The 20,741-nt window shown below is 40.7% G+C and overlaps 1 protein-coding gene across 3 annotated transcripts; it reads right to left on the bottom strand.

The window, feature by feature from the left end:
- Nucleotides 1-526: 526 nt before the first annotated feature.
- On the bottom strand, nucleotides 527-20,681 carry LOC117962730 (multivesicular body subunit 12A-like). 3 transcript variants are annotated; one of them, XM_059007088.1, is made up of 10 exons: nucleotides 20,434-20,681; nucleotides 15,410-15,493; nucleotides 14,369-14,452; nucleotides 13,361-13,457; nucleotides 11,846-11,975; nucleotides 10,674-10,811; nucleotides 10,216-10,322; nucleotides 9,317-9,375; nucleotides 7,897-7,956; nucleotides 527-2,758 (listed from the first exon to the last, which is right to left on the bottom strand). In XM_059007088.1, the coding sequence occupies exons 2-10, from the start codon at nucleotides 15,491-15,493 to the stop codon at nucleotides 2,678-2,680; spliced, it is 840 nt and encodes a 279-aa protein (XP_058863071.1). In that variant the 5' UTR covers nucleotides 20,434-20,681; the 3' UTR covers nucleotides 527-2,677. The 3 variants fall into 3 exon arrangements, with proteins under 3 accessions (XP_058863071.1, XP_058863074.1, XP_058863073.1); XM_059007091.1 differs by having other exon boundaries at nucleotides 10,216-10,319; nucleotides 20,434-20,679; XM_059007090.1 differs by lacking the exon at nucleotides 20,434-20,681 and adding an exon at nucleotides 20,096-20,358.
- Nucleotides 20,682-20,741: the final 60 nt, after the last annotated feature.

A 20,741-nucleotide genomic window follows, 5' to 3' on the forward strand; every position in this document is an offset into this window, starting at 1 on the left:
AGGCTGGCAGAACTCAATCTCTCCACACTGCTGACAGAAGGTCATGAGCGTCCAATGACAAAAATCTCTGATTGCAGGAAAAAAAAATATGAAGGCTGTGAATATATTATACTGTCAGCGAGATATTGGAGGTTGGCAAATTCATTTATAAATAGAAATAAGAAAACGTGATGCATTGTGATTTTTGACTTCTGTCTCATCAATGTGTCCGGTTGCAGATTGGATTGTAGACTGCAGATGGAACCGGCTGCAGCCCCAGTTTGATACTGGGAACGAGATGAGTTTTACAGACTGGTTTCATGGTGCAGATGGGAATGTGGCATCTTTGTAAGGTGTAACTAAGCTCACTGTAAGGTGTGGATGACTGAAGATTTTAATGTGTTTTATTTTACAAGGTACAAACAATGTAAATGAGATGTAACTGCACAGCCCAATGGTACTTGGGAGTTTCTCAGCTTGGACCAGTGTCGTTCTTTGCACCGTTGTGTATGAGGATGAAAAGCAGAAAAGAAACGCAACATGCATCTCAACTGAAAAGAAGAGGCACTTGTATTTAATTTGTTCTTGAACAGAATTCAAGAATAACATTTTCTGAGACACCCATCACCTCTCACCAGAATACATACAGGTCATAAGGAATGTGTATACACAGAAATATACACAGACATATACATAGTGTGCGTAATATATACATAGTATGCTCTGTCACAACAGTATAACAAAGACGAGCGCTACCATTCGCAATACAACCCTCTTGTGCTGTTCTTTTTTCATATCGTATGAATGCCTTTACTTAAACTGTGTATATATATATATATATATATATATATATATATATATATATATATATAATATAATATAAATGCTCTTCTGATGCACTTATTGCATGTATTTTACAGTGCACTGAAGATGGCACTAGTTGCAATATTATCTACTTGGCTGTTTTACCTTTGATCTCCAATTGAGATAAAATGCACACTTTATTTACAAAAGCTTGCCAAGTCTCTGGTTTTGACTGGTGAGAAGTCATTGCTCTAAATGAATGTAAAGCTGGTTCTGGTCCACTGACCGGTAGTGTAACAGGCACTATTTAGTGAAGCAGAGGCTTCAGCAATCTGTTCTGTAGTGGCTCTCCATTGCAATCATTGATCTAAAAACTAATGTAGGCTCCAACTGACCTACAAGGACAAACGTCTGTGGATGGGAACTTGCCTATTAAAGTGTATTAATTGAATCCTATGTAAGTTCACGCTTGCATGTTAACCCATTAAGTGCCATTGCTCTCATTTGAAGACAGGCTGCTTTGTAATGTTTTGGAGCGTAGCATCTACCTGCTATTTTAATTTTCTCTAACTATATTACTTACTCCAATTTTGTTAATTGCAAAGGTTAAGTCTAAATGTAGCTTGTGCTTTTATGACACCTCCCCACAGTAATGATAAAGCTCAGTTTTCTATGTGTTGAGCTTCATAGCCGGTGTGAAATTTCACTGCTCTGATTACAGGAACACATCTAACTTGACTGTCCTCAAAACAGGACAAAGCAGGTTGTAGCAAAAATGATTTAAAAAAAAAATAATAATAATAATTCTGTTAAGAAATATTAACTAGAATGTATCAAACTACAGCTTGTGTTGTGAGTTTGCATTTATTTTTAAATTGTCATTCTTGTGACCCGGGTTCTGCGTTCCGGTCTCAGAGCGGTTTTGCAATATAAGGAGAGCGACAAATATGATCCTGCAGTTTGGGGAGGCTTTGGATTGTGGAGGAGTTCAGAGCCTCCCTTGGACCCAGTGATACGGAAAAAGCTTTTTTGTGCGTATCTTACCTAAATAGCAAGAAAGGTTGCAAGGTTTTTGAAGATAATATCTTAACGCTGATTATATTTCATTACAGATACTGTAGGGGTCCCTGATTCGAAGAAAGCACACAGTTTTCAGAAAGGAATAAAATGATTGCAACTAGCCAGAAAAGACTTCTATTGCACGAGAGAGAGGTTTGATTATTGATTAGCTTCTAGTTCAGTATTGATTATCTTCTGGGGTTTTTTTTGCTTGCACTTCCATTGCTTCTATCCCCTTCAGTCACTGCGTACAGAACTGTACCGTGTTAAGTGTTAAGTTTCCTATCTATGTATCTATTTTATAAGGCATAGATGTTTTGTCAAAGAGTTCACACAAACTGTTTTAAAATATATAAAAATGTAAATAACAAAATCATGACTGACGGGGATATACAGGTCTCAAATGTGCAGTTTTGAAAGAAACACATGTTTTCATTTTAAAAACTTGCTATATAGAACCTCTACTTTCAAGCCATGTTTTCAGTTAGCGTTGCACTTGCTTGGTATCCTGGAGGGTGAAATTGTCCCCACCCCTTTACTGGCTTCTTTCCTGTCATCAGCCAACCAGCTGCTGCTTCCCCAGTTGACTAGCATGCTTTGACCTCAGAGACACTGCAGCGATGAAAATGATCCAAGTGCACCAGATACCCTAAGAACAAGGCGTAGAAACTGAGAACTTTCTATAACCGAAAGCAGTACCAGATATGATGTTTTAAAGTGAAAATGCAGCCTTTGTGTAACACACACACACTTAAGAGCTGCGTAGCTAATGGAAGTGCAATGCAGGCTCGTGGAATGATTGCGTTAGCTACAAGCCAGTCGCTGTGCTTGAACTTCATGCTTCCAGTGACTGCAGTGCACTCCGGAATTGAGGTCTGTCAGCTGCCGTCTTCTCCACTGTGAAGCTGTAGTTGTACTGAAATACAGAGAATAACAAAAAGGCATCAGCAGGAGTGTGACCCCACACACACTCACACAAGAATATACAGCAGACCCTGACATTGATGCGATACAGCCATCTGAACATTCATTATAATTCATATTGCATCTCATTTATAATATACAGCAGACCCTGACATTGATGCGATACAGCCATCTGAACATTCATTATAATTCATATTGCATCTCATTTATAATATACAGCAGACCCTGACACTGATGCGATACAGCCATCTGAACATTCATTATAATATACAGCAAACCCTGACATTGATGCGATACAGCCATCTGAACATTCATTATAATTCATATTGCATCTCATTTATAATATACAGCAGACCCTGACATTGATGCGATACAGCCATCTGAACATTCATTATAATATACAGCAAACCCTGACATTGATGCGATACAGCCATCTGAACATTCATATTGCATCTCATTTATAATATACAGCAGACCCTGACACTGATGCGATACAGCCATCTGAACATTCATTATAATATACAGCAGACCCTGACATTGATGCGATACAGCCATCTGAACATTCATTATAATTCATATTGCATCTCATTTATAATATACAGCAGACCCTGACACTGATGCGATACAGCCATCTGAACATTCATTATAATATACAGCAGACCCTGACATTGATGCAATACAGCCATCTGAACATTCATTATAATTCATATTGCATCTCATTTATAATATACAGCAGACCCTGACATTGATGCGATACAGCCATCTGAACATTCATTATAATTCATATTGCATCTCATTTATAATATACAGCAGACCCTGACATTGATGCGATACAGCCATCTGAACATTCATTATAATTCATATTGCATCTCATTTATAATATACAGCAGACCCTGACACTGATGCGATACAGCCATCTGAACATTCATTATAATATACAGCAGACCCTGACATTGATGCGATACAGCCATCTGAACATTCATTTCATAAGACCGTTTGTATCAGATGGAAATGACGTTGTTACGGTTCATGTGTAAAATCAGTAAATCTACAGATTAACCGGTATCTGTGTAGATTTACCAGCTCAATGTATAAATAACTGGCAACAATTCACAATACAAAATAATGTTTTGCTGGCAAAATGACGCAGCACACTGTCTGATTCTCACTGAAATGCAAAACATGCGTGCAGGGAGGTTAAGCTTTTTCCTAAATGAGTTAGACTTAATACTAAATCACACTTAGTAGAGGCATGAGTTTTGCTGCAGAGATGTCATTATTACCATACCTAATGCTTGGCCCTTTGTAAATTTTGATTTAAAATAAAATAAATTAGGAAAGTGAGCTGCTTTTTAAAAAAAAAAAAAACATAAAATCGAAAGACAAGGGGGATAAAATGGTTAGAAATAAAACCAGAAATCTCTAATCATGTCTGTATATCAGACAAAACATTAATACACACATTATTATTATTATTATTAGTAGTAGTAATAGTAGTAGTAATATAATAATAATATTGCAAGAAGGGATGCAGTGAAGTTTAGAGAGATGAATCAAATTATACAAAAAAAAATCCTAAGGCTGGAGTTCATGGTGTTGGAGTTAGGCTAGTGTTAATTTACCCAAGTAACAGATCTTGCACATTATATATATATATATATTAGTTATAGTTATATATATAGTTTACTGCATTGTGTTACTTTTCTTTCAACACAACTGAAGGGCTTTTGCCCAAAACGTCCTGAAATAAATGATTTTATTTAATCATTTAAACTTTTTGTGCACATTATTTTTATTTTATTTATAAACACACACACACATACATATATATATATATATATATATATATATATATATGCAGCCATTAAGCTCCCTGACGTTATTTTATTTCTAATTCACCCTAAATGCTGTAGCATTAACTACCATCTCCTTAGTTATTTATACATTGACCGCTGAGCTGGTAAACACATTTACCAGTTTATCTACAGATTGATCAGTTAGCTGGTAAATCTACACATATACCGGTTAATCTATAGATATACTGATTTTACACATGAACCGTAACAACGTCACGTTCAAATTAGCTATACTTTTGAATAACACCGTGTAACAAATTTTTTTTTTTTTTGGTTCCTGGGTAGTAAGTGTTATTTCCTAATTGCTTATGCCTCAAAAGTATAGAAAATGGCTATTATTCCCCACAAACTTTGCTTTTGTGACCAGGACAGTGATATTTTGAAATTTACCTATTTTCCAGAACATTCCAGATAGATTCAGTGCTGAGTAAACTTGGAGTAACTTCTAGAACTTTCTAGAACTTTCCAGTAATATAAATAGTAGTATAAATACAGGGGCCTTAAGCCCACCAGTTCAGTTTAGTTCCAGCTGCCTAAGTGGATACATATCTGCATTTTTCTGAGATGGCATCAAGGTCATAGGAGACTTCAAAATGGTGGCATTCCTGATGGATCTCCAAGACGGTTTTACCAAGTTTCCCTGCTATCTTTGCCTTTGGGACAGCAGGGACACCAAGGCGCACTACCACAGGCGGGACTGGCCACAGCGGACCGAGTTCTCTGTGGGGAGGAACAACGTGGGACACGGGTGGACCCCCGGAAGGTGCTGATGCCACCACTGCACATCAAATTGGGCCTTATGAAACAATTTGTCAGAGCTCTAGATAAGGAGTCGGCAGCCTTCAAGTACCTTCAAGACTTCTTCCCTAAGCTGTCTGAGGCAAAGGTCAAAGCCGGTGTCTTCGTCGGACCACAGATAAAGAAGATCCTGGAGTGCAATGAATTCCCCAAGAAGCTCACTGGTAAGGAGAAAGCGGCTTGGAACAGCTTTGTCGCAGTGATTCGGGGCTTCCTGGGCAATCACAAGGCCGAAAACTATGTGAAGCTGGTTGAGACTCTGGTGAAGAACTACAGCACAATGGGCTGTAGGATGTCCCTCAAAGTCCATATCCTTGATGCTCATCTTGATAAATTCAAGGAGAACATGGGAGCGTACTCGGAGGAGCAAGGCGAGTGCTTCCACCAGGATATACTGGACTTTGAACGCTGCTACCAAGGACAGTATAACGAGAACATGATGGGAGACTACATTTGGGGGCTGATTCGCCCGTGTTCTCATTGGAAATAGGTAAATTTCAAAATATCACTGTCCTGGTCACAAAAGCAAAGTTTGTGGGGAATAATAGCCATTTTCTATACTTTTGAGGCATAAGCAATTAGGAAATAACAGTTACTACCCAGGAACAAAAATTGTGTTACATAGTGTAATTCTTATTGAACTATATATATATATATATACACACACACACTAGGGTGATACAAGATGATTTTCATGCTCCTCCAGGTCAGAGTAGTGGCACTGACCTCTTGCGGAGTGGAGGTCAGTGTGTATACAGCACCCTGCATGATATTCTCTATGTATCCCTACACAGTGTGTATACAGCACCCTGCACGATATTCTCTATGTATCCCTACACAGTGTGTATACAGCACCCTGCACGATATCCTCTATGTATCACTACACAGTGTGTATACAGCACCCTGCACGATATCCTCTATGTATCCCTACACAGTGTGTATACAGCACCCTGCACGATATTCTCTATGTATCCCTACACAGTGTGTATACAGCACCCTGCACGATATTCTCTATGTATCCCTACACAGTGTGTATACAGCACCCTGCACGATATCCTCTATGTATCCCTACACAGTGTGTATACAGCACCCTGCACGATATTCTCTATGTATCCCTACACAGTGTGTATACAGCACCCTGCACGATATTCTCTATGTATCCCTACACAGTGTGTATACAGCACCCTGCACGATATCCTCTATGTATCACTACACAGTGTGTATACAGCACCCTGCACGATATCCTCTATGTATCCCTACACAGTGTGTATACAGCACCCTGCACGATATTCTCTATGTATCCCTACACAGTGTGTATACAGCACCCTGCACGATATTCTCTATGTATCCCTACACAGTGTGTATACAGCACCCTGCACGATATTCTCTATGTATCCCTACACAGTGTGTATACAGCACCCTGCACGATATTCTCTATGTATCCCTACACAGTGTGTATACAGCACCCTGCACGATATTCTCTATGTATCCCTACACAGTGTGTATACAGCACCCTGCACGATATCCTCTATGTATCCCTACACAGTGTGTATACAGCACCCTGCACGATATCCTCTATGTATCCCTACACAGTGCGTATACAGCACCCTGCACGATATTCTCTATGTATCACTACACAGTGTGTATACAGCACCCTGCACAATATTCTCTATGTATCCCTACACAGTGTGTATACAGCACCCTGCACGATATTCTTTATGTATCCCTACACAGTGTGTATACAGCACCCTGCATGATATTCACTATGTATCCCTACACAGTGTGTATACAGCACCCTGCACAATATTCTCTATGTATCCCTACACAGTGTGTATACAGCACCCTGCATGATATTCTCCATGTATCACTACACAGTGTGTATACAGCACCCTGCATGATATCCTCTATGTATCCCTACACAGTGTGTATACAGCACCCTGCATGATATTCACTATGTATCCCTACACAGTGTGTATACAGCACCCTGCACAATATTCTCTATGTATCCCTACACAGTGTGTATACAGCACCCTGCATGATATTCTCTATGTATCACTACACAGTGTGTATACAGCACCCTGCATGATATTCTCTATGTATCACTACACAGTGTGTATACAGCACCCTGCATGATATTCTCTATGTATCACTACACAGTCTGTATACAGTCACAATGCATGCGATAGTACAGCTACTCTATGAAGTTCTGTAGAATAAAATAATCAATGGAATATTTAGTTGTAAAAGGAAATAAATGGGATTTGGTGTAATAGTTTGTGAAACTGCAATTAAGATATTTCTCCACCGGGTGGTAGTTTAAAAGAAAATAAAACCTCTAAAAAGGCTGGTTTCACTGACCCTGACTAGTCCTACTTACCGATGTTAATTAATGCGAGGTAGTCCAGGATTAGTTCAAATCTGGGTCTGTGAAACCAGCCCCTGCAATAGTTTAAAATAAACAGTTGAAGTGTCTCACCTCGTTTTCTATGTCAGTGATTGATTTGATCTGAATGTTGTTTAGGTTGACCAGGGGTACCTGAGAAGAGGGAGGGAGGAGGAAAGAAGAGATCGTTTCAAGATTTGAGAACAAAGACAACTTCATCAAAATGTTTGTGATCGAGTTTATTCAATTTATTTTCGTATTTCTATTGAAACCAGCTCCTGGTCCAGGCCCTGGTACTCTCCCGCCTAGACTACTGCAACTCCCTCCTGGCTGGCCTCCCTGCGTCCGCCACCCGTCCGCTCCAGCTCATCCAGAACTCTGCTGCCCGCCTGGTGTTCTCTCTGCCTCGCTTCGCCCACGCTACTCCACTACTCCGCTCGCTCCACTGGCTCCCGATCACCGCTCGCATCCAGTTCAAGACTCTTGTACTAGCCTACAGATGCCTTGACCAGACTGCACCCAGCTACCTCCAGACCCTCATCTCTCCCTACACCCCCACTCGACCTCTCCGCTCCGCCTGCACTAGAAGACTAGCTCTACCTCCGCTACGCTCCCCTGCCGCCAGAGCCCGCTCCTTCTCCACCCTTGCTCCGCAGTGGTGGAATGACCTTCCTACAGATGTCAGGACTGCCCAGTCCCTGACCACATTCCGGCGCCTCCTCAAGACTCACCTCTTCAAAGAGCACCTGTAGAACTCCTCTGTTTGTATCCTGGGACACTATCACCCTTCATGTAAATGTGCTTTATTTTGCTCTTATCTGCCCCCTATTTTACTGCATTTAATCCTGTACTTCAGAATACTGTAATCTGCCAAGTGTTTAACCTGTAGTACTTTGTATTTAATCACATCCTGATGTAACTATCACTATTTAATCATATCCTGATGTAACTATCACTATTATCTGCTGTATTATTGAATTGTGGTTTGTCACACTTGTACTTTGCTTGAACAAATGTTATTGTATTTCTTGCTCTTATTGTATTACTTGTATTGTAACACTTGAAATGTATTTGCTTATGATTGTAAGTCGCCCTGGATAAGGGCGTCTGCTAAGAAATAAATAATAATAAATAATAAGAAGAAAGACTTCAAGTCAAAGTGCTTGTCATTGAGTTTATTAAGTTTCTTTTAATGTTTCCTTTGCAGACACTGAAAGAGACTTCTAGTTGAAATGTATGTCATTGAGTTTCTTTTAGGAATAGGTTTAGTTTTCTAAGAATAAGCAGACATTGCTTCAAATGCGTCAGTGTTGATGCATTTTGATTGTAACTTGTAGCAAAGACAACTAATTGAACCCGTTACGAGAGTGGGAGCCTCTACTTCCAAATCAAGAGCTGCACTGTGCAGCTGGACAGCTCTGACTCTAAAATGAAAACAAGACACCAGGCGTGTTTGTGGAGAGCATCCCAGGACAGTTTTTGTATTGCAGCAGCCGATTGCCTCAACACTTACATTGCCATTGGGCTGACAGTCAAACTTCGGGTGCAGAGCAAAGGGCACTCCGTCCATAGCTGAAAAATACAAATACAGACATTAGAATAAAAAGGATGCATTCATATAGAATAAATAGTAGACCCTGACACTGAAGTGATACAGCCAGCTGATATTAGTTTATATCACATGAAATAGTAATACTCTGCATTCACTATAGTTTATCCTGGTTTGCCATGTTTTCTTTAATATACTTTACCAGACCTCTCTGTGCTTTACAATGCTTCCCTATGCTTTACCATACCTCTCTGTGCTTTACAATGCTTCCCTATGCTTTACCATACCTCTATGTGCTTTACAATGCTTCCCTATGCTTTACCAGACCTCTCTGTGCTTTACAATGCTTCCCTATGCTTTACCACACCTCTATGTGCTTTCAAATTGTTTCCCTATGCTTTACCATACCTCTGTGCTTTACAATGCTTGCCTATGCTTTACCATACCTATCTGTGTTTTACAATGCTTGCCTATGCTTTACCATACCTCTCTGTGCTTTACAATGCTTCCCTATGCTTTACCATACCTCTATGTGCTTTACAATGCTTCCCTATGCTTTACCAGACCTCTCTGTGCTTTACAATGCTTCCCTATGCTTTACCACACCTCTATGTGCTTTCAAATTGTTTCCCTATGCTTTACCATACCTCTGTGCTTTACAATGCTTGCCTATGCTTTACCATACCTATCTGTGTTTTACAATGCTTGCCTATGCTTTACCAGACCTCTCTGTGCTTTACAATGCTTCCCTATGCTTTCCCATCCCTCTGTGCATTACAATGCTTCCCTATGCTTTCCCATCCCTCTGTACTTTACAATGCTTACTATTGCACTGCACTGTATAGTTCTTAAGGCTCTGGTACCTGAGATGCTGTAGATGTTGCCAGTGTCGTACACCGCCTCTTTGATCTCCAGAGTGCTCCGGCGTTTGCTCAGCTTGTTGGGGTGAACGGGCCTGGAGGCTGCACTGCTGTCAGAGAGGAGACTCATTTCAAACACTGGGTCACTTTAATGTATTGTGGATTTTGTGTCTTCTGTATTTCTTTGATACTGTTCTGTAGCCATGTCCTTTATTGTAGTTTGATACGAGTGCTTTTCTCAAACGTCAGTCCAACTCATCTGCTGTGTTGCCAAAACGTCGTTCTTCAGGCTATTGACTTTATAATGCAGCTTAATTACTTAACTGGCTGTTAGCGGCTTTAGCCAACAAACTAATCTTAATTATCGTGCACCCTTAGAAAAGTTTACCATGGTATTTTTGCAGCCCCCCCCCATGCTTTTCCAGTGGTTATGCTATAGACCTCTCCTCTCGCTCACGCACCTGTTGTGGGCGGGGCTCTGTGGCTCCGCCTCCCCCTTCTCCAGTGACAGCTCCCTCATGTCCAGGTTGATGCTGCGGGGTTTGGGGAGAGGTCTCACCCTCCCCTTCTTGCACCACAGCACAAAGCCATTCATGTCGCTGCGGGGAGCAAAGAGTTAACCAGGCGAATCAGTGTCCTTCTTCTCAAGCAGAGCCAGTCTGAGCTGTAACTGTACCTGTCGCTCATGATTGGCCGTGCTGGGCTGCACGGCTTCTCTCTCCCCTCTTTATACAGCACAGGGCTTCTGTAAAGGTGCGCTTGTAATGTAGTGTCCTTCTAAAGGTGGGCACTTAGAAAAGTTTCCCACCGTAAAAGCATAGGAAAGCATGGTAAAGACGCAGAGAGAGGTGTGGTAAAGCACAGTGAAAGCACGGTAAAGACGCAGAGAGAGGTGTGGTAAAGCACAGTGAAAGCATGGTAAAGACGCAGAGAGAGGTGTGGTAAAGCACAGTGAAAGCATGGTAAAGACGCAGCGAGAGGTGTGGTAAAGCACAGTGAAAGCATGGTAAAGACGCAGCGAGAGGTGTGGTAAAGCACAGTGAAAGCATGGTAAAGACGCAGAGAGAGGTGTGGTAAAGCACAGTGAAAGCACGGTAAAGACGCAGAGAGAGGTGTGGTAAAGCACAGTGAAAGCACGGTAAAGACACAGAGAGAGGTGTGGTAAAGCACAGTGAAAGCACGGTAAAGACGCAGAGAGAGGTGTGGTAAAGCACAGTGAAAGCACGGTAAAGACGCAGAGAGAGGTGTGGTAAAGCACAGTGAAAGCATGGTAAAGACACAGAGAGAGGTGTGGTAAAGCACAGTGAAAGCATGGTAAAGACGCAGAGAGGTGTGGTAAAGCACAGTGAAAGCATGGTAAAGACGCAGAGAGAGAGGTGGTAAAGCACAGTGAAAGCATGGTAAAGACGCAGAGAGAGGTGTGGTAAAGCACAGTGAAAGCATGGTAAAGACGCAGAGAGAGGTGTGGTAAAGCACAGTGAAAGCATGGTAAAGACGCAGAGAGAGGTGTGTAAAGCACAGTGAAAGCATGGTAAAGACGCAGCGAGAGGTGTGGTAAAGCACAGTGAAAGCATGGTAAAGCAGTGCATATCTCTGACAGTGTGTTTCTCTAGGGCGGGGCTCCCCTGCTTACCCGATGCATGTGTAGTGTGGCAGGATCACTTTGCTCTTGGCTGTCAGCTGCACATCCAGCACGGCCACGTCTGCAGTGTTGAAGGAGACGGACTTCACACACAGACGCTTCTTCTTGGAAACAGACGCCCCTGTGCACAGAATCACAAAGACCTCCGGTCAAAGCGGACAGTAGCCACTGAACTTATTACCTTTCAGTATTTCTGTATCTAGCACTGCTGGTTGTTTGACCACTAGATACAGTAAGACTGTGGCAGGGCGAAATCCCTGAATGTAAATAGTGTGTGTGTGTGTGTTGTAAATATAGGGTTGGCAGGGAGGGGGTTAAAATCCTCCCTGCCAGAAAACATGTGGGAGGGGTCCCCGAGTGGCTCATCCATGGAGATGTGAAATTGTGGCTGGGGCCTTAATTTAGTAATTGATGGTTAATTAGGCCACAGCCACATGGTATTTAAGGAAGGACACATCCTGTTTGGTGTGGGTGTAACCTGTGCTGTGCTGTGCTGTGTGTAGATACTCTGTATCGGTCAGTGAAGGAGACAGCCCAGCCTGACATCAGGGTGTATTTACTATAATTCTGTTTAAACCTTTCATTTTGGCTCTTGTGCCTGTTTTGTTTGTTTTTGTTGTAAATTAAAATATGCACAGCAGCGTTTCACTGCAGCTTCTCGTCTCCGAGTCTCTCTTCCTGCCCGTAACACAGCGCTGTCCTGCCACAGACTCTCCCTGGCGTTTTTGGGTATTTTGAAGGAATGTACTGAAGAGATCACATGCATTGTTAGAGGTTTGATTTTCAAAAACTTGCTAAAAAAATGTTAAATCCTCTCAGAGTCAGCTGAGTTTAGCACAATTTATCAGAACCATGTCTGTCTCACTCTCAACTGCCCTGATTTTGCACCAAACTTCTAATCACACACTCTTAGCCTCCTGTAGACACTCCGGAACACATTTAGCTATAATCCGATACATTTAATACAGATTTCATGATATGTATGTAGGAGCTTGTGTATGCGAGTGCACGGTTTCTCTGAGAGGGGGCTATGGGAGGAGTGTGCTTTGCACAGTGCACTGCTCCACTGTGCAATGGAGATGTTGGGTAGCTGCACTAATGCATGATTTCCCAATCCTGGTCCTGGGGACCCACTGCGTCTTCTGGTTTTCATTCCAAGTGAGTTCTCAACTACTTAATTAAACCCTTCATTGAACTCGTAATGTGCTTAATTAGACCTTTTAAATTCTTGTCAGCTTCTAAAAAGTTGCCAATTTCAATTTACTTCTAAAACTGTATGGTTAACTTGAAATCTCCATCTGTTTAAAAGCTGAAAACTATTAAAAAGGTATAATTAAGCTCATGAGTAGTTCAATGAAGTAATTGAGAGCTCAGTTGCAATACAAACCAGCAGACACAGTGGGTCCCCAGGGCCAGGATTGGGAAGCCCTGCACTAACGTAAGTGGGTGCTTCTCGCTCCTGGTGCTGGTGATTAGCTGCTGTGTGTTCCACATCGTGATACTCACTGGGCTCCAGGAACTCTGCGATGTAATAGAATCCAGACGGCAGGGATTCCTTCTCCGAGACAAACTGGATATCCGTGATGACGCTGCCCTGGGGCTTCTGAAGGAGACACAGAGCGATCCTTTTAAAATGACTGGAGCCAACAACGGAATTCTGGAAGTTTCACACAATTCCGCAAGTCTCTCGTCGTCAGTTTTGATTTTAATGTATTTCCATTTTCATTTTAAATTCACAGCATCCAGAACATCCAGAGTTTCCCAACCCTGGCCCTGGGACACCCTTGTGTCTGCTGGATTTCACTCCAACTCCGTTCTCAATTACTTAATTAAACCCGTCATTGAACTGATAATATGCTTAATTAGACCTTTTTACTTGTTTTCATCTTTTAAACAGTTGCTGATTTCACGTTAGCTGTAACATTTTATAAGTAACTTGAACTCTGCAACTGTTTAAGATCTGAACACAATTACTAAAGGTCTAATTAAGGTCTAATTAAGCAAATGATCAGTTTGAGTAAGGGTCTAGTTAAGTGAGGGAGAGCTCAGTTGGAATGAAATCCAGCAGACACAGGGGGTCCCCAGGACCGGGACTGGGAAACCCTGCAGTACTACACCAGGTTCAAGAAAATGTTCACGTCTGTTTCTGCTGCACTTCCTCGGGCATTTCAGGTCTCGGTGGTCAAAGTGTTTCAGTCCACAAGCTCGTTCAGGGGTAGACAATCACGGTCCTGGAGGGCTATTCCACTCCTGGTCTTTGTTCCAACCCTGTTCTAAATGGTTTAATTGAACCAATTGAACCAATTAAACCTCCATCCAGACCTTGAAGTCGTTCATTATGTCATTTTAGCTATTAAACCTGGAGTGGACTAGCCCTCCAGGACTGTGATTGGACACCCCTCAGCTAGCTGGTTAATGACATAAAGAATGCATCACCAGATATCCATTCAGCGTTTCTTTCTTTCAGATTGGTGCTAATTGGGTTTGCTTTCTCATCGGTTTGTCTTTAATTACCGAACTGCAGCAGAGGTAGTAACTTGATTTCATCCCGAATCCTTTCCCGAAGTTTGCGTTAGATCCATCGAAAGTCGTGGAAATCTATGAAAAAATAAAAAATAAAGTAATTGTTTTATCCATTGTTTTAGGAATTTAAAAATATATATCTAGTCATTACACTCACTATACAAATCAATCATTTTATAGAATGCATGTATTTGAGTGTGTTTTGCATACAGCTCTGGATAAAAGTGCTGCACCACCTAGAATTATAGGACTGAGAATTAAAAAATAAACTATACAATGTAGATCTTATTTAACATCATGTATAGCAAATAAACTACACAATGATATTGCAAAAGCCTACCTCAAGCCAGAATAGCAGTACAGTATTTCATGTTAAAGTTTGAAATGTCACTTTTTTCAAATGTGGTCAGTTTTTCCTTAAGTATATGGAAAGCTACAAAGCGTTATGTAATTCAATATGTTCTCATAACATTATTCAGCAGCCTTCATTTGACTATGAAGCAGAATTAGTTAATTCTATAGAGTGATGCATAACTTTTGGCCACAGCTGTAGCATGAAGAGATCTTTTGGAACCAAAATATTATCCTGATATCTTACTGTGAGCGACTGTTAAAAACGTATACATTCTGTATAGATACGGAGGTGCTGAAACAAGCAATAACATCATCATCAGCGGGGACAAAACCCAAGCACTGCTGTCAACACTTTGAAATAACTAACACAACTCTCACCTCTGAATTCACCGTCTCGTATACTGTACACAAGTTACTCAGCCACACCACTTTATTCTTACTGTTTAACCCATTAAATGCCACTGCCCTCATTTGAAGGCTATTTTGTAATTGTTTGTAGCATTTTTAACTGGCACCTACCTGTTATTTAAATGTTCTAACATATTGCTGTGATAACTTACTCTAATTCTAAACATAATGTATCAAATGACTGATTTTTTTTCAAAGAAAAACTAATTTGGTAATGAATGGGTTAAACGTTTGGGGAAGTAAAGGGAATGGGACCCGGCCCGCCGTTACCAGTTTAAAATCGTTGGGACAGGTGCTGCTGCCTGAAGCCCACGCCAGCGCAGTCAGGGGTACAGAGGCAGCCTCCACAGACATCTGCAAAAGAGGGAGGGGCAGAAGCAGGCAGTATAAATAAACCCCCCAGTACAGTAGAGCCTGTCCCGACCCACAGCCTGCAAGATAGCACACCCTCTGTTAACCGACAGAGCTCTTTACAACACCAACATGCGTCCTTATGCAAGCAAGATATTTCAGTTTTTTATTTTATTTTTCTTAAAAATATTTCCCAACATAAAACCAATGTCACCTTACAATAATTGATTTTGAGTTTCAGTGTTTTAAAATAAAATATCAAACAGAACGAAATTTCAATGTACCATTTGTAATTCAGTAATATGAGAGAATTGGTCAGGGGTCTGAATGCTTTTGCAAAACACTGTATGTATGTATGTATGTATGTATGTATGTATGTATGTATATATATATATATATATATATATATATATATATATATCACACACACACACACACACTGATGCACAAAAGAAACGCAACTCAGGTTTATTGGATTTAAATCAAATATTTTAAACAAACAAAATCACAGAAAATGTGAACAAAAATACAGATCAAAGAATCATGATAAGTTTTCAGTATGAAACGTGACACACTGTCAAAATGAAAACATTACAAAGTTAGTATCGGGTGTGACCTCCCTGAGCATTAACACAATCCTGGCAGCGTTGATGCATAGACCTGATCAGCCTCTGGATAGACTGCTGTGGGATGTTCCGCCACTCTTCCTGTGCAGCTGCAGACAGCTGGTGAAGGTTGTCTCCTGTGGATGGCACTGGCGATTTGGTCCCACAGATGTTCTATTGGACTCGGGTCAGGAGAAAAAGCTGGCCACAGCAAGACCTCGACATTGTTTTCTTGAAGTTGTGCAATTGTAATCCTAGCACTGTGTGGTCTTGCATTGTCCTGCATAAAAATTGACACTTCTGGATTGGTTTGCAGGAACGGAAAAACTGTTGCCTCAAGGACTTCATCAATGTATTACTGAGCAGTAAGGTTGCCCTCAATCTGCACCAAAGGTGTTCTTGTTTTAAAGGAGATTCCTCCCCACATCATCACACCGGTTGGCTTGAACAACGCAACAGTCAGCATAACGCTCACCACGACGTCTCCACACACATTGTCTTCTGTTAGGTCTGTCAAGGGCAAAACAGCATTCATCGGTGAATAAAACACTCCACCACTCTCTCTGCCGCCACCTCAGATGTTCTCTGGCCCACAGAAGACGGTGATTTCGTCTCTCAGCTGTCAACATGTTGCTCCTGAACGGCCTCCGAGCATGCAAATCATTTTCATGCAGACGGCGAGCTACAGTCATTCTGCTGATGCGCGGGTTATTTCTTCCTGGAATTTCTCATGCTGTATCCACTGCAGTCCGAAAACGATTACGCAGATGGATCAGTCAGATGTGACGGTCCTGGGCCGTTGTGGTGAACCTCTGCCTTCCAGGGCGTGGCCTGTACCTCACAGAGCTGGTTTCCTGGTTTATCTGGACTTGTCTGCTGATTGTTGAAGCAGAACATCTCATTCTCCGGGCACCTTCTCTCACAGACAGGCCACCTTCAACCATGCCGATAGCAACCAGGCGATCTTCATTACTCAAGCGGGGCATGGGCGTATCTTTTGCTGTTCTTGCGTTAATTAAAATCATGTCTTTTCGAATGGCGATTTATACAGAATCTTAATCAACTCATTTTGGCAATTTTAACTCAACTCAAATACCAAACACTGAGCACCTGGCGTTTTTATGAAATCACACGACTTGAGCTCAGTATTTTGTTATCCCAAGGCATAATACTATTCAAACAATCAAAAAACCTGCTCACTATTTAAAATGTAAATAACATTATGTATGTGCCCAATGAGCTATTGATGTAAAACTTATACCTTTGCATTTTCATTGTGCATCAGTATATATTATATTATTAACATTAACCAGCCATTGTCAACAATTCCGTGACTCTCGGACAATGTGTGGAACTGTGCCAATCTGTAGCAAATACCTCCTAACGTGGGACAAGAAGAGTTCCACCTGCTGTCTCTTATTTTTAGAAACAGTAAGCCTGGCCAGGCAACACTTTTTTTAGAAAAAGGTACGCAGAAAGAAAAAAATGAGCCCATTGTTTGTTTTTCTATAGGAGTGTATCCCTTTAAAAAAAGACGTCCTGGGTCATGCACGCACTTTTTGAAATGGAGTTGAAATGTAAAGTTTGTAATCCATTGTAGTTCAGTCAGTATAGCTTATGTAAAAATACAAAAAAGCTATAAATAACAGGCATACAATTCCAGTGCAGCTGTGTTATTAGAGTGAATGCCTTGCCCTGCTGCGGATCTTCATTCCTAAGCCGTGATCAGCAAGAATATTATCTCTGAAGAATCAGCCTTCTCCATTTGGATTACCGGTGGGACCAAGCTTTTTCTTTTGCCATTGTTTTTTTTTTTCCCCCAGTTATTTTTGGGATTAAAATATATATTTTTGGGGGACTGGATATTTCTGGATGTTTAAACAAAATCTGATTTATACAGCATTTTTATTTTCGGGACTATTATTATTATTATTATTATTATTATTATTTATTACTAAATGGACTCATCTGCTAGTAATCTGTTTGTTTTACTGGTTTTGTGTTTTTGCCCGTAACACACTATATATATATTGTTTATATTGTTTATTTAGCAGACGCCTTTACCCAAGGCGACTTACAGACACTAGGGTGTGTGAACTACGCATCAGCTGCAGAGTCACTTACAATTATGTCTCACCCGAAAGACGGAGCACAAGGAGGTGAAGTGACTTGCTCAGGGTCACACAATGAGTCAGTGGTTGAGCTGGGATTTGAACCGGGGGACCTTCTGGTTACAAGCCCCTTTCTTTAACCACTCGACCACACAGCCTCCTATATAGTATAGATAGATAGATCTCTATATTAGCCCCATTATTATACATGACTATAATCTACAGACCATCTTACATTAAAATATTAAACACATTTACACAACCGCCTCCACTCAGTCTTTTGTGACTATGAACAGTAACTGCTACACAGTGTTATATGTGCTGTGCCCACCTCTCACACCTCCTGCACTGCGGGGAGCACGAGCACGGTACATGTCTGTTGTCCATCTTTTTCAGAAAAGGTTACAGAAACAAGTTGTAAACTTGTGTCGCCGTCTTGACAGGAAACCTCGATCCCACAGTACCTCTGGTTACAACCATGAAGCGTGCCACAAACCCGGTTCACTGCTCCAGTGACCAGAGGAAGAACATAAGAAAGTTTACAAATGAGAGGAGGCCATTCAGCCCATCTTGCTCGTTTGGTTGTTAGTAGCTTATTGATCCCAGAATCTCATCAAGCAGCTTCTTGAAGGATCCCAGGGTGTCAGCTTCAACAACATTACTGGGGAGTTGGTTCCAGACCCTCACAATTCTCTGTGTAAAAAAGTGCCTCCTATTTTCTGTTCTGAATGCCCCTTTATCTAATCTCCATTTGTGACCCCTGGTCCTTTTTTCTTTTTTCAGGTCGAAAAAGTCCCCTGGGTCGACATTGTCTATACCTTTTAGAATTTTGAATGCTTGAATCAGATCAGCGCGTAGTCTTCTTTGTTCAAGACTGAATAGATTCAATTATTTTAGCCTGTCTGCATACGACATGCCTTTTAAACCCGGGATAATTCTGGTTGCTCTTCTTTGCACTCTTATTTCAAACTGGATATGAACAGGTTGACATGTGGGGCATGTTGTCCATGCCCTCCTTTGTAAAAACCTGTGAAAAGTAATCATTTAATATATTTGCTATTTTTTTTTTCTTCATCTATGATTTTGCCATTTGTGTCTCTTAGACATTTAACCTCCTCTTTGAATGTTCTCTTGCTGTTATAATATTGGAAAAACATTTTGGAATTGGTTTTAGCCCCCTTAGCAATATTGATTTCTATCTCTCTCTTGACCTTTCTAACTTCCTTTTTGATTTGAGTTTGCAGGTACAAACATTCTCTCTCTGTGTACTTTGTTCTTGGTCCCTTTTAAACGCTCTGTAAAGTGTCTTTTTTCTCTGAACATTTAAAAAAAACGAATCTATTAAACCATTTTGTTTTAGATGTTGATTTGTCTGCTTTTGGGATGTAATTGTTTTGCGCCTCAGTACTACATTTTTAAAAAACAGCCATCCTTTTTCTGTGGATGTTTTCAATATTTTACTCCAATCTACTTCTGTTAGTCTGTTTCCGCATCGGGTAACCTTTAAACGTTTGTTTGTTTATTTTTTTGTTTTTCTCAAAAGGTAAAAAAAATTTAATAACACGCACTTTCAATTATAAAATCATAAAGTCAGGTTTATTTAAATTATACCTGTTGGCTTCATTTGTAGTTGTCGTAAGCTTAATTAAACAGGTGCTTGTTCGGGAAACACATCTTTGAAACTAAAACGGCTATATTGCAATCACTGCTACCATTAAAAAAAAACCTCCACAGTAAAACCCTAGCAAAGTGCCAAATTAAAAGCATGGGTAAAGGCACAGAAACGCGTTGTAAAGAGATCACATGCGTAATATAACGTCCCATTTCGCTTTCTCAAAACTTACAATACAACATTGACATTTCTTCACCCTTGATGGTGTGAAACTTACCGGCAGCAGTCTTTTCCTGATTTTCTCACCGTACAATTTATGCTGGAGTTAATAATGAACCTCAAAAAGTGCCAGTAGATTTTCTACGGATTCGTTTTTTATATTTAAAGAGAGCTGCACTGTTAATACCGCACACAATGAGCCTCCATTATGTGTACGGTGTTTTGAGGGTACATACACAGGTGTGTCTGTGTACCTGTTGCTGTAACAATGCCACGCAAACGCAATCGCGCTAATTACAGCACGATATCGACACGGTAACGATCCTTATCTATTCACCAAATTATCCAATTAAAACACACACTGTTATATAACGACGCGTTAAAACAATAACTTACCTTTTAAGCAGATCACACGTAACGATAATCTTACTTAGGTGTCTGTTTTCCAAATTGCCACCAGGAAGTTTTGTTAAAGTTCCGGTTTTGATCGTTGTTTTTTTTTTTTTATGGCAAAATAAAACAAAAATATTTAAGACCTCTTAAGTAAGAAAGCTGCTGCGAGTCGTTCGTCAACTTTTTTTTCTGTTCTGTCTAATATGTTTCCGAATAAGCAGAAGTCAAGACACTGTTGTCTGTCTATTGACGTTGCAACGGAAGTTGTGGTTAAAAACTACAAATCCCGGCAGGCATGCGCAGTAGAAAGT

The sequence above is a fragment of the Acipenser ruthenus genome, chromosome 34, assembly GCF_902713425.1.
Source record: "Acipenser ruthenus chromosome 34, fAciRut3.2 maternal haplotype, whole genome shotgun sequence".
NCBI lineage: Eukaryota > Metazoa > Chordata > Actinopteri > Acipenseriformes > Acipenseridae > Acipenser > Acipenser ruthenus.

What these genes read in the sequence shown, in the direction of transcription:
- LOC117962730 (XM_059007088.1), bottom strand. Translation starts at nt 15,493, where the DNA reads ATGTCTGTGGAGGCTGCCTCTGTACCCCTGACTGCGCTGGCGTGGGCT. An exon ending in CCACACTACACATGCATCGG is followed by an intron (nt 10,812 to 11,845) that starts GTAAGCAGGGGA and finishes TGCTCCCCGCAG; the next exon opens with CGACATGAATGGCTTTGTGC. An exon ending in ACTGTCAGCCCAATGGCAAT is followed by an intron (nt 7,957 to 9,316) that starts GTAAGTGTTGAG and finishes CCCTCTTCTCAG; the next exon opens with GTACCCCTGGTCAACCTAAA.